We start from the raw sequence: 12,618 nt of genomic DNA on the forward strand, positions 1-12,618 counted from the left end.
GAGCCAATATTTCTTCAAAAATGAGAAGAGGGTAATCTCCAAAAAATATATAAAAAAATCAATGTTCGCTCTGTAGAATTCTAGTACAAAAACATTTTCAAAAGAGTAGTTGAGCTTCCAGCCACTTACTACAATATAACATAATAGCTGTGATTGACAAAAACGCGGCTAAAACTTACACTCTATAAAAACTTACACACTATATTCTATGCACCAATAGAACAGTGCAGCTTTCATGAATAAAGATTCAACTATTAATTTAATCTTAGTTTAAGTAATCAAATATATGTGGTGCCTATCAAATTGGATAGCATACTTCTCTACTTTTATACTTATAGCAATTATTAATAAATCAATCAAATACAAATAACAGCATTAAAATATCAAAGTTTGCTTAGATGATGTCTGACATTTGGCCCACATACAAACTTTAAACAAAATTAAGCATGTATCATAAAAAATAAAAATTTTTTAAAATTGAGCATGAAAAGTAGAAGGTTCAATCTTTGAAAAATCTAACCATATCATGGAGATTCACAAAGCAAACAAAAAATAACTGACAAATAAGCTACCCAAAATGTCAATGCACTAACCAGAAAAACCAAAGGCCACCAAATTAAAGATAATGGCTAACATGTCAACAAGCAATCAGGTAAACTTTTAAATATGGTCAGTTACATGATAAAAGTAGGTTACAGAAATTTTAATCATTTAGTTCAACAGAGAGAGAGAAACAGATTTTCAGAAAGCTATTGGCAATAGCTTTTAAATATGTTAATTTGCAAATGATGTTATAGATGCTGTCTATGTATTTTTAGAATAGACCTTGATAGACCAAATAACATACTTCTTTGGCATCTAATGTGGGAATAATATTTTATCCTGAACTGATTATGTCCCGTCATTTTAAAGAACGCTATATTTCATCTAATGTTACAGCTTTTGAAACATGGCAAAATTGGTCCAGGACACATAATTCAAGCTCTAAATTACAAATGCTGTAAATTGGAAGTTCCTTGGGATCCCTTTGTATATGTCCTGCCAAAGGCAGCACACCTTTGATGATCAGTTTTTACAGTAATAAAGATGCGAATAGTAGTAAATTCATCATATTGAGATAAAGAACAATTAATCAAATGAATGCGAAATCCTTTGAGGCATCAAAAGTGTTAGTAGCATCAAAGAACATTACAATTAATAGAAGGGGAAAATAACACTGGCATGTCCAGATCAATTAAGTTCAGTAACAATGGCAAAAACCTGACTCAGAAAGTCCATATAGTAAGTTGATATTACTATCTTCTCTCTTTTGTAAAGAGTTATTTATTTTACGGAGTGATAGTGAAACAGAGGGAGCAAGAGAGAGATCTTCCACCCATGGGTTCACTCTCCCTAACCCTGTAACAGTTAGGCCTGGGCCAGTCTGCAGCCCGAAACCAGGAGCTAGGAACTCCATCGGGGTCTCCCACATGAGTGTCAGGGACTTGCATCCTTGGGCCACCCACTGCTGCTTTCCCAGGCTCATCAGCAGGGGACTGCACTGAAAGCAGTGGCTGAACTTGTGGTACCCAATACCTGGCCCTGACCGTGAGCTTTCCAAGTACCCCGTCCTGCCTCGATTACAGCATCACTTACATTCTCTATTAGACAGTCACCTTAAAAGTCCATGTCTTAATTATCTTCCTGTATCAAGTGACTCAAATTCTAAGGAGATTAATATAAATGTAATGAATGCATTGGCAGATGAGCCTAAACAAATGACTGAAACACCCTCAACACTACTGTTAAAAAAAGTTCTCCAGAAAATGCCATTGGACAGTGACTAAGCACAAAATAGCTATAAAGGCTAGAAAATACTTCATGGACCCGGTGGTGCTGAACTTAGTCCTTGAGGAATGAACTATCGGCAGTCCAACAAAGAGTAGTGGACGGAAGGAGGATCCCAGGAGAGCAAGGAATATTGCAAAGCACTGAAAAAGGAAAACAGAAAACCTGCCATGGACAAATGGCAGAACCACTGGCCTGAAAGGGACTCCTTCGTTTCAAGGCCAGGGGGAATCGTAGAAGGTTTTGGAACTGCCAACTAGCTTGCTCATAAATGGGCTATGAGAAGTGTGATTACAATACATGGAATGGACTGGAAGTAGAAAGATAGTAGACCCAAAGAGAAAAACTAAACAATTAAGAGACCACACGTAGGAAGCAAAAAGACTTGAAACAGCAATAAAATGAAATAAAATTAATGAACATAAGACAGTTACATCTACCGGCTCATTTGTGTTTGAAAGTTCCAGCAGTATCTCCTTGGTTTCCTCACTCCTGCCTTTATCACATCTTTAGTTTCAGTCATGAACATTACTTGACTTGGAGGACTGCCACAGATTCCAGTGTCTGCTCTGACATCCGCCTTCACCCACTGCACGGCAGCCAGATCAGACACTCCTGCTCAGTGCCCTCCAGGAGCTTCCGATTGCAGCACAAATACAAAGGGGCCTTCTCCCTGTGGTCTGTCACTGTTTCTCTCTAGCCTTGCCTCTTCCCAGAACTTCCCTCTGTGAATCACCTGGCTGTGGCCATACCCATCTTGATGTTGCTCTTCTCAACAATGAGTTCACCCTCATTGAGGGACTAAACATTTTCAATTCCTTCTGCGTGGAATATATATATATATATTTTAAATAACATGTCTGGCCTTTAAAATATTTCCACATTTCAGCTCAAATGTCCCTTGACCAAAGATGCCTTTTCTGACCACTGGCCCTACAGTAGCCATCCTTCTGGCAAATTCCAACTAACCTCTTATCCTGCTTTATTTTTTCAGAGCGATTATCACCCTTGACAGTTTCTCTCTTGTATACACACGCCTCAGCCCTGCTCCCCTACTGCAGGAAAATACATACTCAGTGATGTCGGTCACCAGGCAGTACTGTTCATGCAAAGGATGAGCCTGAAACACAGTGGACGGTACAGGTGCACTCCAAAAAGCTAAAATTCCAATCATAGATGCTGCGGAACAAATAGCGCTGCACACCTTCTCTGGCCTTCACTTGCTTTTTGCCTTGCGGCGTGAGGAACTGCCTCACAGCTGCACTAACCGACAAGAATGTGAGATCACGGCAGGCCTTGTAAAGACACAGAGTTGAAAATTATTTGAGCCCTTCAGGTTTTGTAGTTAAGCAATTCGGTAGCATTAAGATAGGATAGCATTACTTCACGCGCCAACTTCTTTGCCAGAAAAATGTACGGAGAGGTGACATGGGGACACTGAGCATGTGCAAGAGGCCACGGGAGCCCTCTCAAGGCAGGGAAGCTCGCCAGGAACCCACAGCTTCTCAGTGGGGCCTGTGAACCTTGAAAATATACTAGTAGGGTCAAGTTGTAGGGGGGAAGCTATAAATAATTTCTATTTGTATCTTATATTATTATATTTATAGACTTATGTTAAAATGCAAAAAAAAAAAAACTCACATAAAACCAAATAGGAAAGAATAGAGCTTTCATGAACTAACACTAAGGGTGCTACTGGAACACACCAGGATGGGTAGCTGCTTGCAATGTTAGCATCCCTTTTCAAAGCGCTGGTTGAGTCCAGGCTATGCAACTTCCCACCCGGGGTCCTGCTAACATGCTTGGGAAACCAGCTGAACATGGCCCGAGCATCTGGGCCTCTGCCATCGTGTGACAAGCTGGGAAGGGACTCCTCCTTCCTGGCTCCAGCTGTTCCCAGCCTTGGCCACCGTGGCCACTGGACGAGGGAACCAGTGCATGCATGGGACATCTCTTTTTCTCTCCCTCTCTGTCACTCTACCTTGCAAATAAAGTCAGTTTTTAAACTGAAAAGAAAATTAACACTTTTTTTTTTTTTGCACAGTACAGCAGAAATACTTACATGGAGCAGTCAAGAAGAGCACGGTCCCAGCTTCTCACGCTGTTTGGTTGTGGCTATCAGCGTTTAATTCCCCTACTTGATCGCTACTCATTTTAGCTAATCTGTCTCCCACGGCATCTGAGTGTGTGACTCTGCACAGGTGCCACAGCCCCGCCACCCCATTACACATGTGAAGAAAGATTAGGTATAATCCTGCTCAGCAGACAGGCCAATCAGAAATGGTCAAGCTTTTAAAGATGCTGTCTCGTGCTTTCAGAAAGAGATTCCTTTTTGCTTGGTTAAAATCAGTGTTGCACATTCTGGTTTTATGAGGTCTGCTTTACTGCCCGATTACCTAAATACTTAAATGATTAATGAGGAAATTTCTCCTTTTGTTTCATTCAAACATTTCTTGTATGCCTCTTGAAGGACAGACAGGAGGGAAGAGACACTGCACCCAACACCTCAGACGGTGGTTTCCTAAAGCACTGACTTAACTGGATGACTCAAGCCAACAGAAATGCCCTCCCAGCACTCCACAATCACTTACAGTTTTGTTTTATTCTGAATGCTTAACTCTCCTGAATTACTTTGATTTTAAAATACAAAATTTCGTGCCACATGCTATAGTCTAATGGCTAAATCCTTGCCTTGTACCTGTCAGGGTCCAATATGGGTGCCAGATCATGTCCCAGCTGCTCCACTTCCCGCCAGCTCCCTGCTTGTGGCCTGGGAAAGCAGTCGAGGACGGCCCAAAGCCTTGGGACCCTGCACCCGCGTGGGAGCCGCAGGAGAACTAGGCTCCTGGTTTCAGATTGATTCATCTTTGGCCATTGTGGCTACTTGGGGAGTGAACCAGTGGACGGAAGATTTTTCTCTATACATTTCCTTCTCTCTGTAAACCTGCCTTGTCAGTAAAAATAAATAAATCTTAAGAAACAATAGAAAATATCACCTGATAAAATGTAGTATAATCTTAGAGGCAGATCAGGTCATCGAAATCTTAGTTATTTGGTATATGGAAAGAGAGGAACGTGTAAATCCAGACGCTGTGGTGCTGCAATAGCTACAGGAGCAGCTGATTCAGAGGCTGCAGGTGAAGAATGAGAAAGAGGCTACTGGAGGTTCTTAGGACTGTCCATTATATCCCTGACTAGTTCTAGACCCCAATGATCAAATACAAACTTACTAATATTCACATGATACCCAACTAGTGTTACAACATTTACAAATGGAGCACACCTAGTCTGAAAATTCAGTCATGAAGTGTGACCCGGTAAAGTGGATGCAAGTATTCTTTGTTTTTTGTGTTTTTTTAGATTTTTTTTTTTTAATTGGGAAGTCAGACCTACAGAGAGAAGGTGAGACAGAAAGAAATATCTTTCATCTGCAGGTTCACTCCCCAAGTGGCTGCAACGGCCAGAGCTGACATGATCTGAAGGCAGAAGCCTGGAGCCTCCTCTGGTCTCCCATGCAGTTGCAGGACTTGAAGGCTTTGGGCGCCCTTGACTGCTTTCCTAGGCTACAAGCAGGAAGCTAGATGGGAAAGTGGAGCAGCTGGGACATGAACCGGCACACATGGGATTCTAGCACATGCAAGGTAGCCTCATTTGCCAAGACTAATATTGTAAAACACCCAATCACCTGCAAAAATCTGAAACATCTCAGAAACCGCTAATTTTGTATAAGGAATACTTAATCTGTACCTGGTCATCTACAAAGTCCTGAGCGGCAATCATTGTAACTTCATTTCATTATCCCTCAGAAGAAGAAACTGAAAGATGCTGGAAGTAAATCATGCAGAATTACAGGGTACATTAGCTGGAAATAACCCTAGGATCTTTGGAGCCAGATTCCACGTGCTTCCCATAACAAAGTGTAGGATGTCAAAGTTATGGGTTACAGCTGTGCAGTAACTGACAAACTACTGTGTTACAATGAAAACACTGCAACCAGAGCGAAGAGGCTGCTCACAACTGAATTATTTCAAGAAGAAAAATGAGAAGGACAAGAAAGGCTGTTACTTAAAAAGTCATTTGGTAGGAAAGGAATTCAACTGCATACAGACAGCAAGAGATAAGGTCTTCTGGCAATACCAACATAACGACGGCACAATGCAACTTTACCAGATTCACATGAATTCAAATACTTGCTGGTAACTGACAGAACCAATAAACTGTTTTTTTTAAATAATCAGTATCATAACCACAATTTACCTTTTAAAGGGGGCATAGAAATTTGTATTCTGAGAACAGAAAATATAATCAAAATTCAATTAAAAAATCTTGTTAACACAAGTAGAATCTTTGCATTGAATTAAGTAAGGCTGCTCAATGGATTTTGTATTCTGCTAAAATTGTAAGAAAGCATCACTAATCTGAATTCTTAGAATCAACTTGTAAACAGTTCTACGTACGTTCTTTTGACATCTTGTTCAATCATTGATCGAAGCTCTTTATCCTGGAAGAATTTGTTCCAAAGACTCTGAAATAAGAAGAACCTCTGTTGACGTTCATGATTTTAATTTAACAACTTTTTAAAAATTGATTTTATTTGACAAGCAAAGAGATGAAAAGGCAGCAGCTAGTTTACTCCCCAAACACCTGCAATGGCCTGGGCTGAAGCCAGGAGCCGGCAACTCAGTCAAGGCCTCACCGGAGCTGCAGGACGCCCACCCCTTGGACCACCAGTGCTGTCTCAGGCCCTACATTGGTTGGAAGGCGGGCTCAGGCATTAACCCAGGAACACACACCCAGGCGGTCCATCGCGGGGATGAGTATGTAAAACGGCATCCTAAGTCACTGGACTGAAACACCTGCCTCTGCTCTGATTTACTCATTTAATTGATTGGATGTACACTTCTGAATTATTTTACATTTCAGATTGGAAAACTGAGCCGTCCTGTATACAGCATCTGGTGAGTGTGCCAGGCTTTGGCAGGGCAGTATGTGGACTAAAGCAAACAACTGACATGCAATACACTGCTTTCAGAATAAGTGGCAACCTGTCTCACCTGCCTTTTCTTGCAGCTAAGAGGGACTGAGAGATAAACGCAGAGCTTACCCCTTCATCCTGTGAGAGAGGATTATTGATCATCAAATCTTGTTGGCCAACCACCTTCCTTGGGTTTGTGATATGCTGGGAAAGTAAGAAAACATTAAACAATTGGAGGCTGAGTAATACAAAGCATGGATTTAAAAAAATCACATCAGATTTAATTTATTATTTACTTACTATTTCTTTAATGTTGCTATACCATGCTCTTAATTCTTTAATTCTACTTATCCACTGGCTTTTGTCTTGAGGAAGAACACAAAGAAACAGCTGTCAAGAAGAAACAAGAAAATCTTCATCAAGATCACAGTGCGATGTAAAACTGGCCAGACACACTCACCTGAACGCTGAAGTGGTGTGACAGTCACAATACTTCATTTTCATGTGATCATCCCAATTCCTGATCATTTATTTGGGGGAATATTTAAGGTACATAGTATTAAAATTTTAACAATAATCAGAGGCTAAAAAGCGAGGTTTCAAAGGCCACATTACAGAATAGACTCAAAACCCTCTCTACATGTATATTAAAAATGGAGAAAAACGTGCGGAGGTGAGAACCGTACTGATGATGACCCCAATCTCAGCGGAAGTGGCAGGGCGTTACTGAGAACTGATTCAACGAGCCATCTCTTTGTATCAGGCTCTGTTTTAAAACAAGCAGATGAATACGAGGAAAAACAGTGTGAAGACAGAGGTCACAGCCTGCAAGACAAAGTGGTTTCTTTCAAAGAAAAAAAAAATGCAATTTACAACAGGCAATCAGCTTGGAAAGCAACAAGCATTCTTGAAATGACAAATCTGATTTAATTTAGTTGGATACAACATTCAAATAAATCTGGATTTAGGTTTATTTTTAGCAAATGAAGGTTACTAAAAGTTAAACAACAGGCAATGGGGGTGGGGCACACATATTTGTACACAAATATTCTAGCAGCAGGTCTCCTGCCATTAATGCTTGCGTGTAACAGAAGAAAAATGTATTTTAATTATTAAATCTAAATTATTAAATCCAAAACTGTCTCACATATCACATTTCTTACTGTGTGTACATGCAGGCTCAGTGTGTTCACTTGGTGCAGATAACTACGAACGCTCACTACAAGTCGTCTTAGAAAGAGCCGAAACCCAAATTCAATTCAGTTTTGGAGAACAAAAGGCAATGCTATTTCAAAGTAATGAAAAAGACAGCTGCTGATGAGCAGTCCTCGTTTTTGTCACCAAAGGCTCTTCCCTTCCAGGAGAGACTGACTCAACTTCTCCCCTGTTGCCTTCACCTCTGTGTTTCTAAGCAAAGAAATGTGAGAAGTCTTTCCCACGCTCTGTGATGCCTACCTGGCGGCCCTTGGCGCAGGGAGAACCTGGAAGCTAACGGCCCCACCCTCTCCCTCCGCTGCTCAAGAATTACTGCAGACATCTTTGGAACATAAAACTGTTGCACCACCAAAAGACAGTTATTTCAAATCATTGCTCTATCATGACTAGTTATTCGGTACTAAGGTGGTTCAATCTCATTAGCAAAGGTCCTATCAAAGACAAACAGGAATGGCCAAACGACTGGGAGTAAGCTTGGAAAATTCAGTGATCCCGTCCTGGGTAATCTTCCGGGGCAGCAGGTAAGGTGTTGATATATTGCAATCACAACCTGTAAATAAATATTTTCTTCTTACCTTCCAGCAAATGCTGCGGAACCTGCTGCTCCTCAGCTGCCCATTAATCCCCTTCTGCCTTATTGTTGCCAAGTAATTGTTGTTTACAAATAGTTCTTCCCATTCTTTCCTGGAGGAAAGAAAGCAAAGCATGAGAACCCTTTTGTTAAAAGTCCTCTGCTTAGACAAGAGTGCTACAGGAAATTAATTTTAGACAAGTCTAAGAAAGGCAACTTTTAAAACGTGTATGTGTAGTTGTGTACTGTTGCTGAGTGCATGGCTGTCTTTTTGGACGCAGCTCTTCTGTAGATTTAATGAATATGTAGATAGCTATAATTATGCCAGCAACTGAAATTCATAATGTCTATGGAGGCTTTTCCATCTCCACTAAAATGCTGGTAGTGCACTTCAGCGAATAAACAAAAAAATGAATATTAATATAAATACTTGGTTCCAAATAAATACTTGAATGCCAAAGACATATTCGCACCAAAAATACACAAAAAAGGTTAACTGTTCATTACATTAATTCCTCATGTGAAATATCTGTTTAAATAAGCGCCTTTCTCTTTAATGTTAGGCTGGGCAGTTAGCTGTAATAAAGATGACTCGCTGTAGCTGTTAGTGCTACATTGAAATCGCTGCAACTTCTTTCTACATGATCAGTTTTAAAATTTTAACAGGTGCGGGCAAATTTGAAAAAAATAAAAAAATTAAAAAGCCTCACTGTAAAAACTGTGAAAGGCAAGCTTGAGTACCTTGCAGTACCTATGGCTGAGCAGATACACAACCGAAATATGCCTCCCAGGCACGCAGACACCAGGGGCCTAACACCTGTGCCTCATTAATATACAAGTAAATCTGCTCCACTGGGAAACAATTGGAAATTAATTGTCCCAAACCATTTACTGAGTTTGAATAAAGGAATTAGACCTATATTTCCTGCATTTTGTACCAAACCGAACATTAAGATTCATTTGTCAACAATGGAGACAAGGAAGATGAGCTTTACGAAATCTCTTTCAAATTTTATCATGGCACAATAAATTAAACTATAGTTTAAACTTTCTTAGCAATGCTGAAATCCTGGTCACGTTATCTTAGGAGAGACTTACTAAACAGCAAGCCAGCAACACCTCCAGTCAAGCTATACACAGGAGCCTGCAGTGGTCACCTGCCAGCTTCCAGACATCTGGAGAAAGGACATCTTGCCCACCGTGCTCAGAGCCTTAACTACAAGCAACCGAACACCTGAGCTCAAAAACCTGCCTGCCTGAAGGAGGTATCCTGAATGCCAGTAGTGTGACCAAAGACAACGGCCTGTTCCTCCCCGCCAGCAGCAGCAGGACTCCCAGGCATCACCCGCTGACATCTATTGTTAATCACATACTTTACGGCCAACACATTCTAACCTCACACTGAAACACATGCATTTCCGCCACCAGCTTCTTAATCAATCATACCTCTCTATTAGCAAGAGAAGCACTTAATGGGCCCGGCTCGGTGGCCTGGTGGCTGGGGTCCTAGCCTTGCGCACCAGGATCCCATATGGATGAAGCTTCTAATCCTAGCGACCCAGCTTTCTGCCCACCTCCCTGCTACCCTTCCTGGGAGGGCAGGTGAGGACAGTCCAAGGCCTTGGAACCCTGGACCCGCATGAGAGACCCGGAGGGGACTCCTGGCTCCTGGCTTTGGATTGGCGCAGCTCCAGCCATTGCGGCCACTTGAGGAGTGAGTCAGCGGACAGAGGATCTTCCTCTCTGTCTCTTCTCCTCTCTGTTTATCTCTGACTTTTCAATAAAAATAAAATAAATTTTTTTTAAAAAAAAAAGAGCACAAAAAAGCACTTGATTTTATTTGCCTGAGTATCATTAGCGAAACTTGAAGATGTTTGTGCTTTTGGAGTCACGAGAAGCTCATCTTTTTCAACCTTCCTTTCTTGTCCTTTGCTATTTTGAGTGACGCAGGCCGAAGGGGGAGGAGCCTGGGAACGTTCTGCTGCATTCCAGCATCAACAAAACCAGCCAGGCAGCTAGGGACGGGGCACAATTTACCCACTAGGCACTAGCCACTCCAACAAAATAAACTCCTTTTCTCCCACATCAACCCATGGAATAAGAGCTCCCAGGGCAGAGAACTATGAAGATACTATACGAGAAGTCTGGAGGAGTACATCGCAGCATTTAAAAATATATATTTTTAATAATCATTATAGTATTGCTTTTATTTTGGTAAAGCTTATTGACCCCCCCCCCAAAAAAAACATTCTTCATACATTAAAGACATTCTAATTTCTCAGCCACATTTTTTCCCAACTGTCTTGATTTTCAACACAGCGATTTTTAATTCATATATAATTTAGACGTAACCTTTGGCTGCTCCTTCCAGCGTTAGGAACAGCTCAGTCACTGTAAGGTCAGAAAATGACCACCGACGCGCTGGTGCTTTTAGTTCATGTGTCACCTGAAGCACTTTAAATGCTTCCTGCTTCTGAACGATGCCATCCACACTACGAGCGGAAGGCGTACCGAAGTTCTGCTTCACGCACTTTTCATAATTAGAGATAAGATAAGCAACAGGTACAGGAGTATATCTCAGGCATTCTTGTTTTAAACTAATTTTTATTATTTTCCATGATACAGTTGTGTTGGTGTAGGGAGCCCGGTGGCTACCTGTCCCTCTTCTTGCCTTCTTTCCCGCCCACATTTCCCCGTGTGTTGGCAGTCACATGGCGCAGCACGGCATTGCAGGTACAGAGGTAGAAAATCCGGAATGTTCGTTAACCGGCATATTGCACTGTGTCTCGGATCTCTCCTCTTCTCCATGAGCAGAGCTGCGTACTGTAAGGTATCTTCACTTCCTGGTATGCCAGTCTCCATCATACAGTTAATCTATGAAAATATGTTCGCTCATATATCTGCTAGTTTTGTATTTTGCATGAATGCTGCTTTGTATCAGAGAGAAGATACGATATTTGTGATTGGCTTATTTTACTGAGCATGACGGTCTCCAGTTGGGATCACTTTGTTGCAAATGGCAGAATTTCATTCTTCTGAATGGTTGAACATATATTGCAGAAATTCTAAGTACGTTAAACTCCTGTGGTCTGTGATCAAAAAGCACACATTACCGACTTCAAATGCATCTGAGACCTGCGGAAACCACAGCGGAGGAGAACTCACGCAGTGCTACGGCCTGAGAGGGAAGAGGACGCAGGGAGCCCTTCGGGGTGTTCCCAAATCAGCTCCTATTCACAGGTACCAGCAAACGGTGACAGCAGATACAGCTGGTGGCTAGATGCACTGCCATCTTGTCAAGCTAAGTAGGCTTGTAAGGTCAAGTTACATACTACTTATGTAATGAAGGATAATTATTTGTTAGCTTACATAAGACCCTGTGCCTTGATTGCGGTGCTGGCGCACAGAAAAGGAGACTAAGGCATGTGAATGGGAAACATTTTCTCTGAAATCTACAATCATTTCAATGTATTCGTGAGCACTTAGAGTTCTAATTAAGGCATAACATCTCACACTGATGAAAAGCTCAACAAGAAGAAGAGAGAGGCCACGAGACAATCTACTCTCTGCCTGCGCCTCCCACGGGGCAGCGCTTCAACGGCACATTGTGACACACGCTAAACATTTATTAAGTGCCTACTGTGTTCTTAGCAGTGACCAAGGATTTTGTTTTTTTAAGGATGAAGTGAAGGGACTAGAACAATGGATGAGTAAAACCAATAATAACATAATTTATACAAAGCACTCCGTTAGTACAGGGTGGGAACAATGATTTGATACTTCAAAATTACAAGTCAGGTTTTGAAATGACTTCAGCACCTTAGGAACTGAAATATTAATTTCTGGTTACCAGATTACACAAACCCTGGAAGAAAAAAAAATACTGAACGGTTTAGCACATGTAGCAGAGCCAGAGCACACTAAATCTTCTTTACAACCACAGAGAATGGGGCACCGACCCTGGAACTTCCACAACACACAGCAAAAGAACGGGGAACTCCAAGGATTCAGGTTAAAAAATTAAAGGAAA

At 41.4% G+C, this 12,618-nt stretch overlaps 1 protein-coding gene across 1 annotated transcript in view; it reads right to left on the reverse strand.

Annotated features, from left to right (window-relative positions):
* TBC1D5 (TBC1 domain family member 5) overlaps positions 1-12,618 on the reverse strand; it is a 354,778-nt gene that overhangs the window by 158,601 nt on the left and 183,559 nt on the right. Inside the window, exons 7-10 of the mRNA XM_040963401.1 lie at positions 8,593-8,701; positions 7,103-7,192; positions 6,932-7,006; positions 6,285-6,352 (exon numbers count right to left, since the gene is read on the reverse strand). Of these exons, the coding sequence (XP_040819335.1) occupies positions 6,285-6,352; positions 6,932-7,006; positions 7,103-7,192; positions 8,593-8,701 (342 nt within the window). The remainder of the gene's footprint in view (positions 1-6,284; positions 6,353-6,931; positions 7,007-7,102; positions 7,193-8,592; positions 8,702-12,618) is intronic.

This window comes from Ochotona curzoniae, unplaced genomic scaffold (assembly GCF_017591425.1).
Source record: "Ochotona curzoniae isolate NIBS_2020 unplaced genomic scaffold, NIBS_Ocur_1.0 contig_1302, whole genome shotgun sequence".
NCBI classification, from domain to species: domain Eukaryota; kingdom Metazoa; phylum Chordata; class Mammalia; order Lagomorpha; family Ochotonidae; genus Ochotona; species Ochotona curzoniae.